At 38.2% G+C, this 26749-nt stretch overlaps 1 protein-coding gene across 18 annotated transcripts in view; it reads right to left on the bottom strand.

Annotated features, from left to right (window-relative positions):
* Positions 1–26749, bottom strand: part of nrxn2b (neurexin 2b) — a 599225-nt gene that overhangs the window by 28864 nt on the left and 543612 nt on the right. For 12 of the 18 annotated variants that reach the window (XM_058384467.1, XM_058384477.1, XM_058384471.1 and 9 more), the window contains 2 exons: positions 14580–14751; positions 7650–7739 (listed from right to left, as the gene is read on the bottom strand). In XM_058384467.1, coding sequence (XP_058240450.1) covers positions 7650–7739; positions 14580–14751 — 262 coding nt within the window. The remainder of the gene's footprint in view (positions 1–7649; positions 7740–14579; positions 14752–26749) is intronic. The other 6 variants (XM_058384475.1, XM_058384476.1, XM_058384484.1 and 3 more) reach the window with 1 other exon arrangement.

Here is a 26749-nt window from a genome sequence, read left to right as displayed (position 1 = left end):
GATGAATGAATTATGGAAATATTTAGATAGATGATTATTATTACGACTGCTGAGCTTTTGAGATTACGAGCAGGTTATTTACTTCTGATGTTTGAAGTAACTTTCCATTCCTGCAGTCGTAAGAATTCAGTGTAATAATTCACATGGTGCCTGTTGTAATTTAATTCATAACCTCAAAGCCAGTCTGAGACACAGCATGCTTCCAATTCCCAACTTTCCAAGGACACTACTCCTGCTACTGTAAATGAATTTGGAGTGTGTGTGTGTGTGTTTGAATGTGTGTAGGATACAGTGGATCATATCCTGACAGAGTGATGGATGAAGGAGGGTTAATCGTCTAACTGCACGACATGTGTCTCACTCTACACATACTGAGGAATTGAATTCGCAGGTGAAGTTCTTCAGAATGAGACCTGAGGTGGAGGAGGAGGAGGATTTTAAACCAGAATACCAGAATAAGAACATGAGATGAGATAAAATAAGAGGAAGGAAAATGCCACGTTATAGCATAAAGGGAAGACATGAGCAATGCTAGAGAGGATGATCGATATGGTTCCTGTGTACAAAATAACTCAAACGGTACTTTCATGACACGGGAGATGAGCTATAAAGGCATCTTCTTCACGTTTCTGCCGATCCTCTGAGTTTTATCAAGGATGTGAGCTTTTGATTTTTTTAAAAAAAATTTTATTTGCTCTCATAGTCTGGCACGTCATTTTCAGTGGGAAAGCAGATAGACAGAACCATACTGACATTCATAAACTCTCTTCTTGCACGTGGCAGCACTCCAAAATGCTGCCTGTAATTACGCTGTGGGTTATTGAAGTGTGTGTGTGTGTGTGTGTGTGTGTGTGGGCAGAACATTGCTATGCTTCAGTGAGTAATGCACAGCTTGCAGGTCTGCCTCCGGGACTAACAGGAATACGAGCCGGAGTGCACGTGTGTGTATTAGCCAGTTTGCATGGATTTCCTGAAATCCAGCAGAGTTAAGTAGGTATTAACCCAGGTGACAAGGTACGAATGTGGCAAATTGGAGGTTCTCTGATGGTATCATTATACACCAGGTGAGTGGCCGCTCATGCCAGTTTACCCCAACACAGAAAGGTCTACTGATGGAAAGCTCTTTTCTTTAAAATTTCTCTTTTTAAAAAGAGAATCCAAGGACACGACTTGGTGGTTTGAAGATTTCCCTACTCCCTGCACCGATTACACTCCTCCACTGTACGGTCTCACTCTGAAGCGGATAAAGGCGGCAACTTTTTAGTTTACAAGGTCATTTTTGATGAGTCTGAAGCGTTCTACTGTCACACAAACACGATGAAATTAAGAACCATGGACTAAAAACATGAAGAGACGGACTCAGAAACCAGCACCGTATGTCGACTTTAAACATGACTGCCGATAGAGTTCTCCAATTTATCAGTGTTGGTGTTTGAGATGTCTGATCATATGATCAACTGATCCAGTCAGGTATTTGTATTTGTATTTGAAGGGGATGTGTGGCTATAGTCGACTAGTCTTCCAAAGTTAAAGCCATGCATATGCTATTCAATTCATTTAGGTTTAAAACGCATCTGTAAGTTGGTGGCTCAGCAGACATTATGTGATCCTGGAACTGAGAGCAAGGCAAGGAAGCCTGTGTCCAAAAACAGAGCCTTTATTATCGGTCAATGAGTGCTCTTTCCTGGAATGGAGGATGAAATATCTACAGTTGTGTAGATGTAGTTAGAGTATAGAGAATGTAGCTCTCAGTACCACCCGAGAAACAGGTCCTGATTTCAGCTGGCATGCTCAGAAACAACTACTGAATGTATAAATAATCTAGTCCATGCAATCCTTAATATATACTATTGACAAAGTTATCTATGGTTTTCTGCTCAAGAGAAGCATGTGCATGTGCAGATGTTTACCTACCAGAGTCTTGTTGTCATAAGAGAGAAAGAGAAAAACACACACACAGAGAGAGAGAGAGAGAGAGAGTCTTTGATTCTTTAAGCATTCCTCATCTCCTGCATTGGCAAGGGTGAAGCTGCCAGAGTTGATTATGGAAGTAGGTGGCAGTTATCTCCTCAGCACAAGGCATGTACTGGTAATTAAGTGCTGAACTTTCTTTTCGCTGCTTTTCAAACAGCCCAAGTAGGCGATTTTTTTCCAGCGCCGTGAATCAGTAGCATGTGAGAAAGAAAGGCGTGAGGAAAATTGCTCATGACAGGAGAAAGTTAGGTTTGGAGGCGAGGAAAGAAAACGAGTAAGAAAGAAAGTGGACACTAAAGTTTTACTCAAGGACTGGTGAGGGTGGACTGCGTGAGCTCCTCGGTCGTATGTGTTGCTGCAGAGACTGTTTCACCAAGATCACAGCCGTGTTTGTGCTTGTCCTACTAGGGCAATAGTAGACAAGCAAATTGCATCCTATGGCTTGTCAGCAGGGACAGAAATACAGCAGTATAATTGCATCAGATAAGAGAACTGCCGGACTCCAGAGAGAGGGAGAGAGAGAGAGAGGGAGAGAAAGAGAGAAGGGCAATGCCAAATGTTAACAAGAAAGATATCATAGAAATAAAGCCATCAGCAATCATGTAGAAAACAGTGAGCTGATGCGGTTGTGTAGGCGGACTGACATGTCCTTAGTTTGATACGATGTTTCATGACACTGAATCAAGTGGGAGGGTTTTTCTTCATTAGCAATTAGCGTGACTAGAATCTAAATTAGCACCGTTGCTATCAAGGGTTAGTCTGAGACTAAAACAACACTCCACCAGCCTTCATTTCTCATTCTCTCGGTTTGAGAAGAATATAGGGTGAAGACTTTTCCCCTTTTAATACAAATTAACTGATGTTTGCTTCTTTAGCTTTGCGTGAAGCTGTGAGGTTTATCTCTCTCGTGTTGGATATGGCGTCAGACTTTAAACATGAGCTTTCAAATCTTTACACGAGAAACATAATGAGAAACTGCATCGTATTTAGAACTTAGAAAATGTCAGGGAAGGGTTTTCCTTTTCCTTCTAGTTCCACTCTGAGCTTAAATTCTCACAAACATACCCTGCCATTTTACATAAATGCTAAACTTAAGCTGAACAAACATCCATTCATATACTTATGTATTAAAATTAGATTATATTGAAGCAACCCCAGAGAATGCGAGCACACGAGCTTCAGAATAATGAAAGATCTTGCAATCTGATTGCTTCTTTGCATTTCTGTGTTGCCACACTTTTATTCAATTTTAATTTTTCTTGGATGGGAAACAAATGGAAAGAGGCAATTAGCTCTGTAGAGCAATATATGATCCAGATTATTTTCACTTTCCAAGTTATCTTTGCCCAAAAGCTATAGGAAAAATCTATGGGCGGTTGGTTACATTTTCTCTTCCTACGTAAAGATGGAACAAACAAAAAAAAACTAGCTTGTTGGACTAGACTTTTATTTCCTGTTCACAACATTAGCTTGATATCTCGAATTGCACTAATAACGAAGCGAATATTGGATGCCCAGGTAACCGTAAAGCATACTTATATAAAGAGTGGCTCATAATCCTGTGCCTAAGATTCCTCTTTCTTACTCTGCTACACACACCAGATGAATCATTCTTATAATTAAAGCTGTTCATGAAGTTAATCAGGAATGTTAGACTGCGAAAAATGTGTTTTGCATACAAAACGACAAACTTCTGAACCAATGGTTTAGAAGCCTCCCAGAAGATGCCTTCGTTTTATACCGACGGGCTCTGGCTGATTCCGGAGAGAGTACGGATAAATATTCCTCGTCAACTCTAGGCAACATGTTTACTGCGATGAAACATAAAAAGAAAGACCAATTTTCTAAGCTTATCTGTAACGTCATGCTGCTTTATTTCTCTCCCAGTGAGCAGGATTAGGAAGACTGTTCCTTCCTTTCATTGTGTTTGTCTTTGTGTATGTACACGTCTCCTAGCGGAGGTGTGTTCTCACCTTGGTAGTTGATTAGTTGTTCCTTAGAGTTTTATACCGCAGCGATTTCAAATTTTGAGTTGATTAATCAATGATACTATCCATATTGTACAGTTGTAATCAATCCACAAAATAACATTCTACATACGCTGTATCTCCATCATTGAGCATTTGAAGGAGTTGGTGTTGATTCTATAATGAACTCAGAGGTTGGGTTAATTTATGAGATGCTCAGGAGCTCCTTGTTATACAGCTCTAACTGACTGTATATGACTGTAGAAAGGACATTATTCACAATGGCACACTCCGGTGTTTATAATTTATGATTCATAGGCTCACTCCTCACCCAAATGAGGACGAGGTTCCTTTTTGAGTCCGGTTCCTCTCAAGGTTTCTTTCTTTTACTATCTAGGGGAGTTTCTCCTCACAACTCCTTCCATTAGGTCTACTTTTAGGAAACTTTTGATTATTATTTTAATCTACTAATTATATTAGCTATTAAAGAATTTATCATGTAACAGGATTTCATAGGGTTTTTGTTTGTGATTCTTGACTTTGCTGTGTAAATTTGTGATGCAACGTCCTGAACATTGGGAAATTGCAAGCACAGGATTCTTCTTTTAAACTCCTACCAGTCAAGACACACATGTTACTACTGTCTATGATCACTATACTCATGTTACATGATGCGTTATGGCCCAGAGGCAATTTAGAAAAACTGGAAACTTTTTTTTACATATCATATTGAATAGGATTGTATCAGACATATAGGATTGTATGACTTTGTGTTAATTTCCGTGAAAGAACAAATTAATGTACTATAATGTAAATAGATTTCAATTGTCAGTGCTGCAGATATGGAAAACTAATCAACAGCTAAAATGTAAGACTTCAGCAGAGCTGTGATATAATTGTTTCCTCAACTAACTATTTCATTCTAAATTAGTAAAAGTAAAGAATATCCCGATTAGGCAGAGCTGCAATAATGCATTTAGAGTAGGCGTGGTGAAAAGTAGGGACTGTGGGAGAGACGAATGGGAGGGGATTAACGAGACAGAGAGAGTTAAAAGGAGAGGCAGCGAGAAAACAGAAGGATGTAGGGATCAGAGAAAGAAACATAATATGGATATGGAGCAAAGGGAGGATTCTAGGGATGAGGGATCGGAGGAGAGCGGCTTTAGAATAGCGAGACAACACGACCGAGTGGGTTTCACTGGAATCGAGCCGTTACGAAGTTTTTCCCCTCCATCGAGTGGCTATAACTGCCTCCGTTTCGGATTTATAACTCCCTCACTGTAACATGTCCTACACGTTCTCTCTCATCTAACTCGATGTCGGGGGGTGAGATACTGGAGATACGGAGAGGGAGGAAAATTTCTGAGACACAGCAAAAGGAGAACGAATGAGCAAGCTTCACTCTCAAAATAAATAAAAAACAAAAAACGGTTGAGAAGAAAATTCTTCTCCGTTAGAAGCTCTGGATCGTCTCCTTCGGTACTTTCATTAAAGAAAAAGCCATAATTTCTGTTGACAGCTGAGGTAGAAGATTTGATTACTGTAATTTCAGAGAGACCAGACAGTGTGAGAGACTCATCAACAACAACAACATAAAAGAAAAGACATTCAATATTCCATTTAAACAAATACACAGGGTGAAGATTCATACATGCACAATTATCAGTACTACTCGATTTCATATTGCGTCGCACCACATTTGGTATAAAAAGCTATCAGGTAATTCTCATGAACATACATCACAAACGTCAATGTGGTCACGTTACAGTAAACGTTAAAGGGACCTCGTTTTTACAAAAAATCTCTTAAAACCTCGAGTCATCCAATAGTTAGACGTCAGATTATTGTGCAGCTTTTCCACAAACCGTGTCAGGTTTTAACCCTCTGAGTTTGCAGTCTGTCAGGGAGGTAAGATGGGGGAGTGGCATGATGGTACACGACTAGTTAATTTTGGTTTAAAATGGTTTATATCTGGTTAGTGGTGCATTTAGGAACCTCTTGGATACAATTACGATTATATACATATAAACATATATATATTTATCCAGATTTTTTCAAAGGTTATGTGCATTTAGAAATCGGTTTATGACTGAGAGCTTGCTTAAATGGAAAATGATAAAAATTTCCGATCGGTTTGAAGCTCTCAGAGTTTAGATGGAGGTTGGATTCGATTTGCTGTTAGGTGGTTAAATTCTGCGTGTCCTCTGGAATCTGTCTCCTACTCCTTCTGGTTATCGCTCTGGCTTATGGCTTTAACCCTTTGAGTTGAAAGAAACAAATTAGCCCCCTCCCTTTCTCACATTTATTATCTCCTTGTCTTGTTGAACTAATAACACTAATTGACCTATTCATGCACAGATTAAAAGATACACTCGTATACACTCAGGCCTACCTTAGGCACAGATAGATAAATATCCAAATATCCCTGTGTGTCTACAAAACAAATCCTTCTAATGCTAATGATTTCTAAGCAACATGCGCTCCGCCGCCTCGGTATCTTTTACTTGGAGGAGTAATTACGGAGGAGACTTTACATCGCGGATAATTTAGATATCTTTCAAACGTTTTGCTCGACTAGAACGAGGGGGGGGGGGATCTAATTAGATAATTCCATTAAGATGACAAATGCGTCAGTGTGACATCTTAGATATCTCTAATTCAGCATTTCAAACAAATTAATGTGGTTTACAATTTCATGCCTGAATTGGTGCTTAATAATTAATAGCATCGGGGTGATTGCTTAGAGCTTTACGATCGACTCGAAATCTAGACTTCATTATGTAACAATGACAAATGCCTGTGTTTTTTTGTTTTAATACATATATCTAGTAGCCTCGATGCTGGCTGAATAACCACTACTGCTTTTGAAGAGAAAGGGAAGGTAATGGGGCAAAAGAAGAAGAAGAAGAAATATATGTTCACAATTTTTTTTATTAAAAAGAAATTAACCACCTACGGCATCACCGACAATAGCGCACGTGCATGGTGGGGTGTCTGGCACTCAAAGGGTTAAAGTTGAGTCAATTTGAACCGGGCAAATGGTTAAAGTTCAGTCCCTTTAACTTTTAAAGACGCTCACGATTATGAGCATAAGGCTTCAAACCGTTGTGAACCGGGGTCATTTTTTCTTTCTTTTTTTTTTTATGCAAACAAGATCAGAACTAGATTAACGTTGCTGTAATGAGAAGAATTCACAACAGCCATGTACACTGGGATGTAGAGTAAAAGGGGAGGGGTTGTATGCTGGCTGTTGCTGGGGGGTTAGGGGGATGTTATGTGCTTGTTATTGGTAGGGTTAATACTCCGAAGAGGTGCAGTCCCATATCAAGATGTGCAAAAGACACCTTTTTTTTTTTGTGGATACATGTGCAGTCTCCAAGTATATAAATGATTTGTGTGGAAATTATTAAAATTCTGGTTTTCTGTTTGGAGACAAAAGTCGCAGGGATCACGATGATTCTCGATAAAATTGGTTTAGCGTTCATTTTAGCACTTGTTTAGAAGAGGCTGATTAATTAGCATTATTATTAGTACACATTAACAAACTGGGTAGTTCATTAATTCTCTCATTTTGGCCCTTCTGTTGTCTGTTTGCCGCCAAATGCCTGGGAATTACAGCAAGCACCGATGGGTCTGCCCCTCTTTCAGAGATGTGGTTAAGTCAATTAGACGATTAGCTCATTAAGTGGGATTAATGGAGTTTATTACCTTTGTCGAGTAGCCACTCGTCTACTACCCGACCAAGTCTGTATGGGATTCTTTGTCTGGCAATAGCCAGGCGCTCATTATCAAAGTTCCCTTTAGAGAATTTGGAGAAAGCAAAAACAACAACAAAAAAAAAAAAAAAAAAGGAAAAAAACAAAACAAAACAAATTCAGCATCTTACAGTCTCAATGTTCATAGGTCAAAGGATTAGAGGTCAAAGGTTAGAAATCAACAGGAGTTTAGCAGGTTAATTAACTTTAAATCAGCTTTAGTGTTTGCGAATAAAAGATGTTATGCTTTCTTCGGTTAAATGTAATTTTTTTTTTGTTGTTCTTGGTTAGGAAGTTAACAAAGCTTTAGTTACCATGTGTTTTTAAAATAGTGGTTTAGTTATGAGGTAATGAGTTAAATATATTTATGAAGAATTTAGAAATTCAGTGTTTACTGGTTCATCGTTACAGGATAAGGCTCATTTTTATAAATATAAACACATTCAAAATGCTCACTACAATACAATCGTAATAAACAGTACACAATGCATGTTGAACATTTTTCATAGTTTCAGTAAAAGGAAGATATTTTCTGCTTTGTTTGGGGGGAAAGAGAGAGAGAGAGAGGAAAAACACATTTAATTGAGCTTTGATAATTGAACCCAAAAGGAATAGCAGATTCCTCACTGCTGTGAAGCCCATCAAAGTTGTATTTGATTTGAAATATTGATTGAGTTTTACCACATCAAAACTGGTTAAATAAGGCGTATAGCTGTGAAGGAAACAAGTGATAAACACACACACACACACACACACACACACATGTACACAATCTATTTCACTGAGAATTTAACAACGCCTATATCTTCCCTTATTCTAAGCAAGGCTGCCGGCGCTAGAATGCCGAACTTGGCATGCTCAATGATGAAATAGCAAGATACAGCTCATTGTACCACATCAGCTCCACATTTTAACACAGTCACATTCAGAGTTGGCAAATTAAGTCCAAATGTTGTGTAACAAAGACCTCATAAATAAAAAAATTCTCGCTCCTACACTTACATCTCAATTGAAGTCCATAATTCTTGTATAACTCCTGCATAGTGATGTGTGCAATTTAGGCATTAAATCCTGACTACATACATCTTATAAATCTAGGGGGTGGTGGTATGTCAAGTGGTTAAGGCTCTGGGTTGTTGACTGGAAGATTGGGGTTCAAGCCTCAGCACTGCCAAGCTGCCACTGTTGGGCCCTTGAGCAAGGCCCTCAACCCACCCATGCTCCAGTGGTGCTGCATCATGGCTGACCCTGCGCTCTGACCCCAACCCTCAAGGATGGGATATGTGAAGAAAGAACTTCACTGTGCAGTAATGTATATGTGACAAATAAAGACAACTTAGCTTACCCCCAATTTGTCAAGCTAATATATTTTAATTGTCTTCATAGTTCACAATAGATATGGTGTTCACAAGAAGTTTATATACACAAATTTAAATCTTTCTGATTCTTTATTTTGGCCAAGGGGTGCACTAACCTTTGAACTGAACTATATAGCCATCGTCAAACCTTTTACAGTACAAACCTGAACATATTTTTCCTCCAGTTTGGCCTTGACTAGTCAGAAACACAGCAGTCAGTTTTTTGCAGTTCTATTTTCTGGTCTGAATTCAGATGATACGTCAAACATTTAATGATCTGTGTCTATATAAAGAGAAAATTATTTCATTATTTCCTCTAATGACTGCAGTGTTGACTGTCCTTTAACCTCTATTATACTCTATCCATCTCTCCTTCTTTCTTTTTCACTCTCGGTGCCAGTGAGAACGTTGGGAAATCAAAGTTGTCAGTTCTTTAATTAGTGGAAGCAATCTTTTCTTCTCTCTCTCTGTGTCTCCGTCTCTCTGTCTCTCTCTCTCTAATGAAGTCGCTCACTCCACTGCCACTGACTCCTTAACTGGTAGCGCAACTCGACTGCAAACGAACTAATCAAAACCCCTCAGAGGAGCTACCCAGAGTCCCTGGCTGGCTTCCAGGAACGGCAGCCACATGTCAGCACTGTATCATCTGCATCATCCTGGGTAAGCACGCTTCATTAGCAGGTAATTACAACCTTGTGAAAACACTTGGTTTGCCCTCTTGGAGGATTCTTTAAGTATATTTCGTTGATGTTCTGTTGATGTTTGGTGTGCTATGAGGAACCTACACTATATTGCCAAAAGTTTTGGGACGTCTGCCTTTACATACACATGAACATTAATGACATCCTATTCTTAACCGAACCACCAAAGGGTTACCAAGAATTAACGAATAAATGAATGCTGTAAATTAATGTTTTTTTGTCTTTTAGTATGACCTTCATATTTGACCACTGGCTTTTTCTGTGAGACCTCAAGTCTTGACCGCTCTAAACAACCACAATAACCACCATCAACAACCCTCAACAAGCCCCCAAATCTCCCAATACAAATTCCAATCCTTCTGAATAACCACTTTAACCAGAGACTCAGCCACAGTCATCTATGTAGACGATACATAGTCTAGTCGCTGTCCATGGTTCTGAAAGAAATCAGCATTTCTTGAAAAAGCTAAGCCCATGGAAAAAGCTGCACAGTATTTGTAAAGGGGGAAAAAAATGCTGAGGCCAGTGTGAAATAGCGCATTATTGTTGTTTGCCGCGCTATTTCAGATAACAGATTGTGCAGCAGTCTTAGAGATGATGTTAAACACACACATTCCCACAGACACTACAAGCAGATTCTCTCTCCCTTACTGAGATTCACACTGTTCTTTATGACTGTTTTCCAGCATTGATGGGCTTCTGAGATGGCAAGTATTATAAAGTAGTGAATTAAAAGCAGTGGTGTGTGAGCAGCTCTCTGCTGGTCAGATTAATCCATGGATCTTCCTGTTGATTACCAAAACACCACCAGACATACTTATCCATCACCACTGTCTCCAGCTATACACATGTATAGAAAATAAGTATTATAGGTATGAGTTTTATTTAATTGCTTGTAAATGTTTCTGCAAAAACCCATAAATTAACATTTTATGTAGATTCCCATAAGCTTTTTAATGCATTTTAAGCTGTTTAATATTCTTAGGTTTTTACATGTTTTAAACAGGGCTCAATCTGAGATGGTGGAAATTAGTATTTAATTTTGGGTTTCGTCAACCGTTTTTATATATATATATATATAAAATATATATGGGGTTGGAAATATCCCTCCATTCATCCATGACTAGACCTTAACTTCTGGAAAGATTTTCAAACTTAGAGTACAAAGTAGTGTTGGTGAAGGGAATTTGAATTGCCATGTCACCATTTTTGCCCATTCTTATAAAGGGTGTGAATAATTCTGGAGTTGATTGAACACTCTTAATACTTAAGCATATCTGTATTAATCTATTTACTGAACAACATTCACAAAGGACGGTCAAGCCTTTGGCATTTTTTTGTGAGATAAGACTTAAGGGAGACAAAGGATGTAAAGTGAGACAGAGAGAATGAGACAGATACAGAGAGATAGAACGGCAAAGAGAGAGGCAATAATACTGTGCGTGTCCCTGGGGAACCATCTGCCTCAGTTTATTAAGGTGACCTAAGCAGCAAACCATTTCAGCTTAGCTTCGGACAGAAAGACAAACAATCTATGAGAAAAGAAAGGCCCAGGAGGATGCATTGGACAAACAAAGCAATACAGCAAGCTCAATCAAAGCCCTGATGTCTGGCAAACGCTTTGTCTTTTTCTGGTTTGATATTCCACACCGGGATTCACTGATATCCTCTTCGGCCAACAAACTTCTCATTCAACAGACCGACGCTAAATAATTTGCGGAATGATTTAGAAAAGACAATCTACAGATCATTTACATTTCTGAGCCTAACCATAAGGAGGCACTTTGCACTCCATCAGTCAGTGTTAAATCTTGGATGTGCTCCATCTGCTCCTTTCCTGGGGTGATTTCTGCCCCTCTAACTGGGTCAGTGTTTAATCCTTCCCATTGAAAGCCACCTCCTTTTTTATTCTCTGTAGTTTCAAGCCTTTAAACTGTTGGAAGATTCTGAGGTGTAAAATAATTTCTTTAAATGTTTGGGAAAATTTGAATTATAATTCTTTTGCATGTTCTTTTAACAAGTCATTCGGAGTTGACTGAACTGAGTGAAGCAAGCTTTTGTCTGACTTTTTTCAGACAATTATTCAATGAATCTACAGAGAACCTGACAACACAGAATCTTTCTTTCAGTAAAAGAAAAGCATTTTTCAAAAACTAGAACTTTTAACTCACAACACTACACATCTACTTATCCATTTTTCCTCAATTCTTTCCATCACCTTTTGCTCTAACTGGAGTCAAAGCTATGGCATACATGCCCCCGAACATCATAACACACACAATTTGCATTGCAACAACTCTAAGCATTCTCCGTATCTGAAAGCTCGGAGCATTGCGGTGCAAATGCACTCTCATTGATGTCAAAATGCAGAGCAACAAAAAACATCCTAGCTCTCAGGAGATCCAGAGGTAAAAAGAGCTATAAATTCAGCCTTGAGGTTCTCCTCATCCCTAATTCTCTCCTAATGCCATGTTTAACATGACAAAGCCCGAGCAGCCAGTGCCTGCCATTACACTTGCACTGTTACCGTGGAGATCGTGTAGCTCGGCTGCTCAGCGATGATGGATGATGGAGGGATCGACCTTTTCCAGACACAAAATGAGAGAATGAGTGTGGACAGGCTGAGATAAGGAAGATCTCTGCCCTATCTCTGTCACTTTCTCTCTTTTCCTTCCTTCCTCTCTCTCTCTCTCTCTCTCTCTCTCTCTCAAATACAAATATTTTGGGTTAATCTACATTAACACAAGCTAAAACATCTCAGAATTTAAAACCAATCTGATCAGAGCAGTTTCCAGACCCTGACCCAATGTGAAATATCTCAAACCTTAAACTACCCTAACTTATTACAGACCAGAGATCATAGCTCCGCCCCTTTTGTTTTCTATTGGCTCAACAAAACCAAAATTTACGACTTTACATGTCAGATTTCTTCTCCTATATGAAGTCTAATAAAATGTATTCATTTTATAAAGCATAATCTCTCATATTGATTTGAGAAGACTTTCATGGCTGTAAATATTGGCCCCCCTATATCCGATAATTATGAGGACATCGTTTTGGTACTTACAAAGTGCTACAAATCTCTATCACACACACACACACACACATACACACACACAAACGCACACAAGACAGGATTCTCTTAAGCCCTCTTATACGCCTTCGTTATCCAGATAATACAATTTGTGACATTTTAGAATCCAAAACTGAACAATAAATTCTCCATTTACAGCAAACACACTCCAATTTTCTTCTCAGTTTTGGTGTGGTAACATGGAAAACTCATTTCATTACATTATGTCCCTATTACAGTTCAAAAGATTTCCAATTAAACCCTGGTGTGAAAGTGGAAGGGGAAAAAAAAGGCAGAAAACATTTTCCTTTTTTTTTTTTGCAGTACAGTGAATGTAAAATTACTGCTTCAGACAGAATCAGAGAGAGAAAAAGTCGGAGAGTGTGCAGTGGTGTGGAGTCATCTACAGCATGATGGAGTGTGTGTGTGTGTTTGCATTTAGGTGGGTGCATATTGTTTTGCTTGCAGGTGCTTATGTGGATGATTTATACCGTCACAGCTTGACTCACACACACACAGCATGCATATAAAGTCTCCCCTGAGGCTGCGTTCAACAGTATTTATTTGTTTATTAATACTTTCGGTGTGCAATGTTAGTCATTTCCAATTCCCGCCCACCATCTAATGCTCCTCAGCATGGTACCTGCTAATGCACTTCCTCCGTGACACATGTATCCCGCCACTTCATCTTTTCGTATCTAACTGTACGAGTAGTCAGGAAACTGAGAACTCGCTAATATCATGCTGTATGGATTAAATCCCTCATTGATTATTGTAGTCATCACAGAACGATGCGATTTTAGCCGATTTTGATGTTTACAAACTCGTACAGAGAATCCTGAGTGCATATAAAGTTTTTCTTCTCTCTCTCTCTGTAATTTTAAGACAAGACACTAGTGGTGAAGAGGGTTAAAAACAAACAAACAAACAAAAAAACCTCACAAAAGAATAGATTTCAATCAATCCAAATTTTTTTTTGTTATAATTATTCATGCAAATAGAGGTTAATTTAAATAAATATACATAAATTTGCATACTTAATCAAAACCAAATTTCTTTGGATGAAGTTCCCATTAAAATGTTTATTTCACTGTCAAGACACATTGGAGATAAATCATTTTCTTTATAGTTTAACCACAAAATACTACTAATAATAATACAAATAAATAAATAAATAAATAATCATTAAATAATTAAATAATAAAAAATCATTTATTCCTCATTTATCATTTATTTAATGCTATTTATTTCTGAATAAAACCAAACCTAAATCCAATGATTAAAACATTTTGGGAAATTTATTCATAATATACCATTAAATAAATACATATATACATATATATATATATATATATATATATATATATATATATATATATATATATATATATATATATGTGTTAGACCTCAATTTATGTAAAGAGTTTTGTTTATGAATGTTGAAAAAATATTGTTTTTAAAAATGGTTTAATGTATTCCTTTAAATGCAAGGAATTATGTATTTCACAAGTACAGGTGCTCTATCTATATATATACATTAGAATGATATATAACAAGTGGGTGGAGCTTAAAGCCTTATTCAAAGTTTATATTAAATGTGAGTGGACTAAACCAGTGAAATAAACATTTTCCAAAAATAAATGGCCGCTTTTATCTCTAGTGTCTTGCCTTAAAACAGTCTGAATTTTTCCACCATTTATTCCGAAAACCAGTTTCCTGTTACTTTGCCTTAATCGATAAACAGTCCCTACCTGATGGGAAGCGTTCAATGACCGGCTGGTTGTCCACCTGCAGTGTAGCGTTTCCGCCGCTTCTAGTGAAGCGAACCACGTGATATTTGCCGTCGCTCACCACCACTCCATTCTCCTCGATGGCGATGTCATCCGTTCCCACGTTGAAGATGACGCCGATCTTTCCTCGCTCCTGAGTCACAGAGAGAAAGAAACAAAATCCAGTTTAAATGACCTTTACAGATGGATCTAAAAATCCAGTGCAAAAGTTTGTGGATGACGTTTAACATTTAAACATTTCAATCTTGGTCGAACTTTAGAAAATACCAAAATTTTATGTCGTGTCTTTATATCCGAACATTTGAGCCGTATGAGCGGTATGTTTCTCTCCTTCTTTCTGTCTTTTTCTGTTTATTTCTGATGTTCTCTCCATGTCATTCTACCTTTTTGTTTCTTTCTCCAGTTCTATACTATACTCTATACTCTCTCTCTCTCTCTCTCTCCCTCTCCCAACCCCTTCCCTATTGTTGTCTCTTCATTTCTACATCCCTTTCTTTCTCTTTTAAATCTTTTCTATCCTTCTTTTCTCTTCTCTCTCTGTCATCATTTCCCTGTCTTTCTGTCTCTTTCTATTTCTATATATCTTTCTTTCTACTTTTTCATTTATTTCCCACTTTTCTCCAACTCATCATGCCATTCTCTCCATTTCATTCCACCGTTTTGTTTCTCTTCCTTCCTTCCTTCCTTCCTTCCTTCCTTCCTTCCTTCCTTCCTTCCTCCCTCCCTCCCTCCCTCCCTCCCTATTATTGTCTCTCCATTTCTACATCCCTTTCTTTCTCTTTTTATCCCTTTCTCTTTCTATGCTTCTTGTCTTTCTTCCTCATCATTTTCTGTCCTTCTGTCTCTTTCTATTTTTATATACCCTTCTTTCTACTTTTCCATTCATTTCCCTCTTTTCACCAACTTATGCTATTCTCCTTTTTAATTTCTCTTTCTTTCTTTCTTTCTTTCTTTCTTTCTTTCTTTCTTTCTTTCTTTCTTTCTTTCTTTCTTTCTTTCTTTCTTTCTCCATTTAAATTTCCTTTCTATCTCTCTCAAATTCTCTCCCTCTAACTGTTCACTCCTTTTTTCTTTTCACTATTATTCTCTCTGTTTCTCTCCCTCTTTCCATTTCTCTCTTGTCACCTCAGGGAGAAGTTCCATGCCACCCTTATGTGTCGTGTTCATAGAAATCAAACTGAATTGAATAGAACTGAATAGACCGCATTGCTGTATTGATTACTGAAATGTTAAAGCCGACAGTCCGCTGGATTAAAGACGTTCAGGTAAATAACAGCATACAGAAGCTTCTTGTTATTCTTCTGAAAGCTCTGAATAAATCAGTCATCAGTAATGAATATGTCTCTGTGTACTGAAGACAGACTCTTTATATCTATTAGTGTTGACAGCCACCTACTGCTTACACTTCATTATAGCGTCTCCTACTCACTCTCACTCTCTCCTTCACCCCCTTCCTCCAATCCCTCTATCTTATCCTTTTCCCTTGCTCCTTCTCTCACTCACTCCTTTTCACTGAGCTTTTGCTCTTTCTGTCAGCAAAGGTCAAAGTCATTTACCATTTACAGAGCTGCAGAGAGACAGAGAGAGAGAGAGAGAGAGAGAGAGAGAGACAGACAGACACAGACAGAGGGAGCTAGACAGAGACAGACAGATGGAGCTATAGAGATAAAGAGAGATAGATAGATAGATAGATAGATAGATAGATAGATAGATAGATAGATAGATAGATAGATAGATAGATAGATAGATAGATAGGCAAAAAGAGAGCTAGATAAAAAAAATATAGATAGATAGAAAAAAGTAGACAGACAGCCAGATAGATAGATAGATAGATAGATAGATAGATAGATAGATAGATAGATAGATAGATAGATAGATAGATAGATAGATAGATAGATAGACAGGAAGCAATTGCTAGGGAATCTAGCTAGGAGAGAGAGAGAGAGAGAGAGAGAGAGAGAGAGAGGGACAGTATTGTTTGAGGCTCTTAATTATCTAAAAGTTTAAAGAAGTTTGATGTTTACATTTATTTAGAGGATTATTGTGAGGTTACTGACGCATGATTCTGATGTAAAAATACCAAAACGTTTACCTCCTCATCACACTATAACACTACAGAGTGTTCAGTAATCCATCTGTACATCAAACGCACCAGTCTCCAGTATCAGTTTCTGGTCTCTCCCATCTCTTATTGATATTACTTCTATGAAATGACCAATATTCATAAACCATGCCACATCAAGACATTACTCTTTACAGTTAAAGTATGGCCTTTAGGCAGCTCATTAATATTCATGAAATAATTCTCAGGGAATGAAAAAGTGGCTAAAGCGATTAAAAAGTTATTTAATTGAGCAAATGGAAGCAGAGGTTGCTGGATAAATTAGTGATGAACCTAATCGCAGGATATTTTTTATGCATATTATCCTCCTACACATTGCTTACTCTGTCTCTCATAGAGTTAAATCTTTATTCTAGTGCATTCTACAGTAGAAATCCATAACATTATCGCCAATAATACCTGGATAAATATCAGTCCTTCTGCATACAGATGAATGGAAAAGCATTAGATTAGGAGTGTTTGTCAGAAAAAAAGCTATGATCCAGGAGGAGTAGAGCTGAGCTTCGGTTAGTTTCGACTTTTCCAGCACTGTCTTATCTTGAAGCTCAGAAAGCTTTATTGGGTAAGAATAGATGGGTCTGTTGTACAGGAAGCACATCTCTTCCTCTCCCAGAAGCACACACCACGTCTGGTTCATTACGTTTGCTTTTCCCTTAAGGATTAATCCTACACTGAAAGGAAAACTATCTATAGGATAGAGTGGAAAAGGGCATGAAAAAAGACGGAGAGAGACGGTGAAATGAGGGGAAAAAAAAAATGAGACGGAAGAGAAAGAGATTTACATAATTCTCGTCTGTGTTCTGCGACATTAATTCCTTTTCTTCGTGTTACAGGGGTTTTAAATCTGCTTACTACCACAGCCATGATATTTTAATGCCTGTTTACCCTCCAATCAACCCCCAAGCTCAAACACTACCATGTGTTCACTCATCAAAGACTAATGCTCATTACCAAAGACCAACATTTACCTTTAAACGTTCAAGCGTTGAGAATCAAGCTCGCTCTCGATCAATGTCATTTCCTTTTTTGAAACACCAAACATTCCTTTGGTGACAAATATCCATCATCCGACATCGTCATATGATCAGTATTTAGGATAAAACACACTAACGATCTCCAACACACACCAACATTCTTCATCAAGCACAAATATTCAACCCTACTAAGGTTTGGACACACCTTTTAATTCAATGTTTTTTGTTTAGGGATTTATTTTCTACATTCTAGAACAATACTGGAGATTTCAAAACTATGAAATAACACACATGGACTTCAGTAATCCATATGTAATGACAACAAAAAACAGTCAGTTGTTATTTTAACACACGAAGGTCAGGTGTTCTGGAATAGTTCTTGCAAGAACAGTATTGTCGAGTGCATTTGGAAAACCCATCAAGCACCATGATGAAACTGGACCACATGAAGACCATCCCAGTAAAGCAAGACCAAAACTGACCTCTGCTGCAGAGGAGAAGTTCATTTAGAGTGACCAGCCTCAGAAATCACCAATTAACAGCACCTCAGATTAGAGGCGTTATGAAGGCTTTACAAAGCATCAGTAGCAGACAGATCTCAATATCAACTGTTCAAACCAGATTATTGTGTATTTCGGCCGCCTTCAGCATTGTTTTACAATGTAGAAAGAAATAAACATCAGGAAAGACCATGGAATTAGAAGATGTGTCCAAACTTTTGACTGGTTAAATAACTGAACAGACAAATAAACCGTTGGTTATTCTTGTTATTTCAGAAGCTCTCAGATGATCAGACAGCGTCTTGCAGATTTTGTTTAGAGCTTCAGGAATCATAGTTTTTCTTTTAAAGTCAACCCCAAACAAAAAAAAGGAAATCTTCTATTCTTCAAGTGAAAACCTACAATTTGCCCAGAGAGTGGTAATGAGGCGTTGGCGTTAAGCAAAATGTGTTTAATGGGGCGTGACCAAAACAAACTCAGAAGCACAGAGGAAGTTTTTTTCCTTCATTCATTCTGTCCAATGAGGCATCTCCCTGACAGCTGAGCGACGCATTAAAAACGCAACTTTAAAGCGGAACAAAAACCTCCACCGTTAAGAGTGTTTCTTGATATATATATATATATATATATATATATATATATATATATATATGGAAGGAAAAAAAAAGTTAGCTTAGGTGTTTTGAATCAAGGTCACATTTCTGTGTTTTTGTCTTTAAGAGGATATTCAGTTCTCTTATCACTTTGATAAAATGTCTCTACTATAAATAATCGCTGCTGGATTCTCGGATTTGTTTGGTTGATTCATTTTCTATGACTAAAGCTCTGAAAGAGAGAGAGAGAGTAGTTCTGGTTGTAATTCTGTATTAATTTGTCGTTCTTTAATAAATAATAATTTACTGTTTGGTTGCACCGCACCACATCACACCACTGTTGATTATTTTCCTATAACAGCATTCCCCTAGGGGTTTCACTACTTACTTATATCAATTTGTGTTTCAGATGACCTTTCAGAAAAGCACCGTGGAGCAGGAGGTATTTTAAAGACAGAGTGTGTGTGGGAGTTTATGAGTGTGTGTGCACACGTAGAAAAAAGTTGATGCAAAAACACCCTCAGGTGGGATTTTTTGATAATACGAAGCCCCTCACCGCACCTCATTTAAATACCTGCGTAATTAATCCTGGAAGTTTTGTTGTAAGTCATCACGCATTAAATCATTGCTTCATGAGCAGATCTGCGAGAAGGAATGCCCTCATGGAAGTGTAATCTACATTCAGAACCACACATCATGATTTATTATGTCTTTCGCTACTTGTATTACTCAACTCTTGGTACTGCTGGAATGCCCCTCCATATCTGACACTCTGTTACACACACACACACACACACGGTATGAATAACAGAGCCTGCAGGCCCTACTTTAAGATAAGCCAGCTGTCTTGTGAGGTGTGTTTGGTTTTATTACATTATGGGGATCATGACACGTTAGCTCACATATGCAGTGGAAACCAGAATCCTCGTGGGGACTGAAATTGTGGTCTCTATGGTGTTTTTTTCTCATTGTTGCCCAGGAGGATCTGGAACTGCTATAACACCATGGCTTGGAGAACACAAACTACACACTACACAGTACACAGCACACACACACACCAATAAGCTAGCGTGTATTTTCATATTGCATTAAAAGTTCTTCAACAAGGTAAATATAAAACATTAATTATAAAAAGAACTTTCATTAACCAAATATTTAATCCAAACATATTTATAGTATGTAAAATATGTCTAAAAATGATAATAAATGAGAATAATAAATCAATCAATTTAAAATAAATTGCAGTGGAGTCTATTTTTAATGGCCTATATCATATCTTATGTATGCATTATTATATATATATATATATATATATATATATATTTTTTTTTTACCAGGAATAAACATCTGCATGTATAGAATATTATGCACATTATACCAGACTGTTTATTAATGTGATACATAATACGTTAGTATTGACATATTCCGTTATATTATAGTATAAAAAATACTATTATTAATTTTTTAATATTTAATTGGATTTTCGCCACCATATTGGACTACATTTCCCATGAGGAGAGCATTTCCGCCATTATCAATTATCATTATCAGAACGAGACGACGCGAGGTCAGCAGAAGAGGAGCGCCATATCGATGGTATTTATTTATTTGTTTGTTTTTATTTATTTTTTATTATTTAAGCAGCTTTGCTATTTATTTCTAGTTACAAAAATAATAATATTTAAAAATGTGGAACCTTTTTGCACGCGCTAATGAGAGAAAACGGGCATCCAAATCCTATCGTCGCAGGTGTTTATTGTTGCTGTGTAATATCGGAAGTGTTATGGTTTTGAACTTTATAAAAACTGGGAATATACAGGTATTAGTTTTGTTATACACCTATTTTATTTGGTTTAAAAGATGTTTTAATTTACTAGGTTTTTTTTTGTCGTTTCAATTTTAAATGGCTAGAAAGGCACTGATTGCGCATGCTCAGTACGGAGAGCATGAGGTACCGGCCATGTGCACTGATTATCCTTGTAGGTTTGATCTGTATACTGAGCTTTAAGTACGAAATATGAGAATGTGAAAAGAATTTAAAAAAAAAAATCAGAATAGAGATTAGAAATTTGTGAAAAAACAATGTGGGACTATTGCTTCTGAGGTTGTCTGTGAGTTAATGTTACAGATCGGTGTGATGAACACAGACAGCAGATCCTCCAGACTTCAGAGATGTCAACAGGATGACCAGCAGGTTACAGGCTGATTATTAAAGTCTTATATTAATCATAATACATTGTATATTAACAGTAACATGCAGCTAGTCACATAGAATTAGACAATGTAACAAGGCTAGTCACATAGACAATGAAAATTATTTGAATAGTATATTTTGAATGATTCTTCTTCTTTGTTAGGGCCTTAAGTCCTTTCAGAGGTTTGTTTTCTCCTCCAAATTTGTATCCCTGCTGTTAAGCTAAATCTGCCATACATCTAATCTTACTAAGCAGAAGTACTGCAGATAATTGTAGGGCTTTGGTTCACATAGTGTCAGTCTGTCTGTTTGTTTGCACATCTGTCTGTGTCTATCTACATCTGTCTATGTTTCTGTCTGTCTCTGTGTGTGTCTATCTGCATGTCTGTCTGTCTCTGTGTGTGTGTGTGTGTCTGTCTCTCAGTCTATCAGTGCCTCTGCATTTCTGTCTGTGTGTGTGTCTGTCTATCTGCATGTCTGTTTGCATTTCTGTCTGTGTGTGTTTGTCTGTCTGTCTATCTGTGTGTCTGTTTGCATTTCTGTCTGTGTGTGTGTCTGCCTGCATATCTGTCTGTCTGTCTATCTGCATGTTTGTGTTTGTGTGTCTGTCTTCATATCTGTCTGCATAACTGTCTGCATGTCTGTCTATCTGCATGTCTGTCTGTCTGCTTGTCTATCTGTCTGTGTCTGTCTATCTGCATTTCTTTTTTCTATCTATCTATCTATCTATCTATCTATCTATCTATCTATCTATCTATCTATCTATCTATCTATCTATCTATCTATGTCTGTCTGTCTGTCTGTCTATTTAGACATACAGAAAACAATGGTAAATAAACTCATCTCCGTAGCAGAAGTTGGTCATGCACTTGACAGCCTACGTGTGTTTGAAGCTAAACACATAAAACCTCTCTACAGGTAAGCCTCTGCCTTATCACATTTCTAATTTTATGACCTGTTGGTGGTGGTAGTAATTAGAGTGGAAGACTGATCCACAAGACCAGTCCAGGGATGTAAACCTGGTGCCTCTTGCACCCTGTACATATTTTCAGCATTTAAAAAAAAAAAAAAAAAAAAAAAAAGAGAGAGAGAGAAAAGACTGTGTGTGTGTTTGTGCATGCATGAGTGTGTATGCATACATGTAGAAAAAAGTTAAGAAAATTGCCTAGATGATGCAAGAACGGCCTCCAGTTAGTCTCTTCTGACGATGATAAAAACTTTCTCTGCGCCTCATTTAAATACTCGCTTAATTGATCCTGAAGGTTTTGTTGTGTTAAGTCAACACACATTAAATCAGATTTTAGATGCTTCATGGACAGATCTGCGAGAAGGTTTGCGTTATGCCCTCACGAAAGTGTAATCTACATTCATAACAACGCATCATGATTTATTATATCTTTCTCTACTTGTATTACTCAGCCGCTTGGTACTGCTGGTACCCCTCCATATCAGACGCTCTGTTATATACACACACACACACACACACACACACACGGTATGAATAACAGAGCCTGCAGGACCTACTTGAAGATAAGCCAGCTGTCTGTGTGGTGTGTGTGTGTGTGTGTGTGTCTTATTTGTATGGAGCAGTGGTAATCTTCGGCAGTCACCTTGGCCAACTTCTAACCATCGTCTCATCCTAATAGCACTTTATCTCTCTCTCTTCGTCCCCCTTTTCTCTCCATTTCACACATCTGTCTGTCTCCCTTTGCTGTCCATTCCCTTCTGCTCCTTTTTTCCCCTCTCTCTGTGATCTATTCCCATATAACCAACCCTTACCCCACCACCACCACATACGTTATGTTTGGGTGTTTGTCTACGTGTTTTCGCGTCTCCGACGAAGACCAGTGAGTCATACTGGGCATGCTCAGAATCCTAAATCGCCTCTGCCCCCACGCGCGCGCGCACACACACACAATTTCACAATGCAAATTGTAATAATTAAGTGAGAATAAGTCCATAAATATGGATGTTTGATGCAGTTCTTTAGTAATTACTTTTGGAGATTTCAGTCTTATTGACAAAAAATTAAAACCCTATTATTTGCTCTCTTCACAGAAACCAATTAAGGAAAAATCAACATTCATATCTTTCCCATCAAATGGGAAAAAAAAAATACAAAACAAGACACAAAGGCCATTTATTTCATTTCACAAAGCACAAAAATGAAATTCACATTTAATTGCTTTTACTACTTTATTTTTGTTTTTATTTTTTCCAGAAAAATGGTAAGGAAATGAAGACTGAAGGAAATGGAAAGGTGAAGAGAGGGATGCGTGGAGAGAGAGAGAAAGAGAGAGACAGGCAGGAGGACGACAGAATTAATGAGCTGGACAGAAAGTCAAAATGTCCTTCAGTGTTTCATCAATATCTTTGGTCTCTCACTAACACACACACACACACACACTGCTACAAACAGTAACATATGACATAAATGGGAGTACCAGTACTTTTGGATGGATGGATGGATGGATGGATGAATGAATAGCTGCTCCATTTGTTTGCATGCCATATCCCATTCATTCCACATCTTATGCCAAACAAGGTCATTTGTCTGTTTTTGGCCCACTGCCTCCTAACCAGTTGGCTCAGGAAGGACAAGATGGAGCAAAGGAATGACTGAGAGGCAGAAAGAGAGGCTGTTAGTAGCGACAAAAGTGTTTGTTTGTTTGTTTGTTTATTTATTTATTTATCCCTCAGGAACTGTGCCACACATCGATCCATGACATCCTACTCAGCATACGTTCGTCCATCCACTTTGCTTCCCTTTTTCTCATATGTTTGGTTACTATGTCCCCATATGCATTGGCTTCCCGCATTTATTTATTTTTAGGTCTTTCATTTGCATAAGGTTGACTTGAAGCTAGCGGCTAATTCGCTCCCATACGCGTGGGATTGAGCTCGCTCAGCGAGTGCAGTGCAAATTACAAACAGGAATTACTAAAGAACATGAATTATGCTGTATTTATTCCATCAGCTGTTAGGAATGTGTGGGTTAATTTTATAAGCTCTGACTGTTCTTCCCCTCTGCATAAACATTTATTTGTTGTAAAGTATTGTTTCTAAGTGTGACTTTGGTAAAGCTGTAGTTTTACTTGTTCCAAACTGTTTGAGACAGGTCATGGTAACTGCAAGTGCCAAATTTTATTAGGATTTAGAATCCGGGACGAAACAAATGGACTGTAGACGGCTCATTTCGGCTCAATTCGCACCTCATCTGCATACGCTGTTATCAAGGTGGATAATCTTGTGGGTGTGTTCTGGGAACCAGATTTTGGATGAGTTAATCGTCATCATTTCTCAGCAGTATGTGGGCCAGATGAAGTGTTAAGTGTGGGCCAGCACTGCTCCATTACTCATCTGGTGTCACATAGTTTTTTTCTTCTTCGCACCGCTTGGATTGCGTGTAATAGTTTATTCTAGTCTAGCCTGTCATGTATGCATTTGCTCAACTTGTGTCCAAATGTGACCTGGTAATCTTGCAGCATTTCATTTTCCCATGCTGTTTGCTGTTGACTCTGAAGTGATGGGCTGAAATCTGTGCACTCTCTGTAGACCGCTGTAATGAATCAGGGTGCAGATCTTTTGGATAAACAGCAAATTCGATGAGAATATGTTTGTTTTGGGCAATGCTGCTGTAACCAGTGCAGTTCCTTTAGACAATCCCACTCTAACCAATCAGAGTGCAGTTCCTCTAGACAATCCCAATCTAACCAGTCCCACTCCTTTAGACAATCCCAATCTAACCAATCAGAGTGCAGTTCCTTCAGACAATCCCGATCTAACCAGTCCCACTCCTTTAGACAATCCCGATCTAACCAATCAGAGTGCAGTTCCTTCAGACAATCCCGATCTAACCAGTTCCACTCCTTTAGACAATCCCGATCTAACCAGTCCCACTTCTTAGGACAATCACACTCTAACCAATCAGAGTACAGTTCCTTTAGACAATCCCGATCTAACCAGTCCCACTCCTTTAGACAATCCCGATCTAACCAGTCCCACTCCTTTAGACAATCCCGATCTAACCAATCAGAGTGCAGTTCCTTCAGACAATCCCGATCTAACCAGTTCCACTCCTTTAGACAATCCCGATCTAACCAGTCCCACTTCTTTAGACAATCCCACTCTAACCAATCAGAGTGCAGTTCCTTTAGACAATCCCGATCTAACCAGTCCCACTCCTTTAGACAATCCCAATCTAACCAATCAGAGTGCAGTTCCTTCAGACAATCCCGATCTAACCAGTCCCAGTCCTTTAGACAATCCCGATCTAACCAATCAGAGTGCAGTTCCTTCAGACAATCCCGATCTAACCAGTTCCACTCCTTTAGACAATCCCGATCTAACCAGTCCCACTCCTTTAGACAATCCCGATCTAACCAGTCCCACTCCTTTAGACAATCCCGATCTAACCAGTCCCACTTCTTTAGACAATCCCACTCTAACTAATCAGAGTACAGTTCCTTTAGACAATCCTGCTCTAACCAATCACAGCACATTCCTATAGACAATCCTACTCCAACCAATCAGAATGCATTCCTTTAGACAATCCCACTCTAACCAATCAGAGCACATTCCTTTTAGACAATCCCTCTCTAACCAATCAGAGTGCAGTTCCTTCAGACAATCCCGATCTAACCAGTCCCACTCCTTTAGACAATCCCGCTCTAACCAATCAGAGCGCATTCCTTTAGACAATCCCACTCTAACCAATCAGAGTGCAGTTCCTTTAGACAATCCCACTCTAACCAATCAGAGTGCAGTTCCTTTAGACAATCCCACTCTAACCAATCAGAGTGCAGTTCCTTTAGACAATCCCACTCTAACCAATCAGAGTGCAGTTCCTTTAGACAATCCCACTCTAACCAATCAGAGTGCAGTTCCTTTAGACAATCCCACTCTAACCAATCAAACAAACTAATATATATATATATATATATATATATATATATATATATATATATATATATATATATATATATATATATATATAATATTTTTTTTTTTTTTTTTTGAGACTGACCCAAACTGCAGTAATGCAGATTTTAAGGCAGCCTTAAAGAACATGCGGTCCATACGATCCGCTCTGGCGATCCCGAACAGGGAGTTCTATTAGACAAAGCAACCGTATTCAATAAGCCTGGAATTATTTATTTATTTTAAATGTAAAAATAACATTTCTGGAAGGATTCCCATTTTGGTGGTTGGTAAATTTAAAGTAAATTGGACTTAAGGAAGCTAAAGAAATAAAATTAATAATGAGAATTTGGGTTTTTTCTCCCCCTAATTAAGTTCAGTGTGTGATTGCTGCTGTCACTCAGGTACATCTACCTCTATTTGTCACATCATCTGTCGTATTTGTAGTTCCTCGGACTCTGAGCCTTCCATAGAGAGGCAGAGATAGTGTGTGTGTGTGTGTGTGTGTGTGTTTTGCAATGGAATAGACCGAGTGTGAGAGAGGAATGCTGATCACCACAGTGTCTGTGTCTGACCTTCAGAAAGAGCAAGTGTTCCTGCGCTCTCTCTCTCTCTCTCTCTCTCTCTCTCGTTCTCTCTGTTCTCCATTTTATTTTCTCCACTATCAATTCTACGCTTGTCAGAGGAATAAAAACAAAGATTTTCTCTCCATGTCTTCACTTCTCTCTCTCTCTCTCTCTCTCTCAAGCTCCCTGTTCCTCCCTGGAAAAATACAGCTGTGCAGGTAATAGAGATTTTTTTTTTGTTTTTCACCGAGGCAGGTTTGAT

This window comes from Hemibagrus wyckioides, linkage group LG29 (assembly GCF_019097595.1).
Source record: "Hemibagrus wyckioides isolate EC202008001 linkage group LG29, SWU_Hwy_1.0, whole genome shotgun sequence".
In the NCBI taxonomy this organism is placed as follows: domain Eukaryota; kingdom Metazoa; phylum Chordata; class Actinopteri; order Siluriformes; family Bagridae; genus Hemibagrus; species Hemibagrus wyckioides.
The sequence above is the reverse complement of the archived record's forward strand: the minus strand, read 5'-3'. Positions and strand labels throughout refer to the sequence as shown.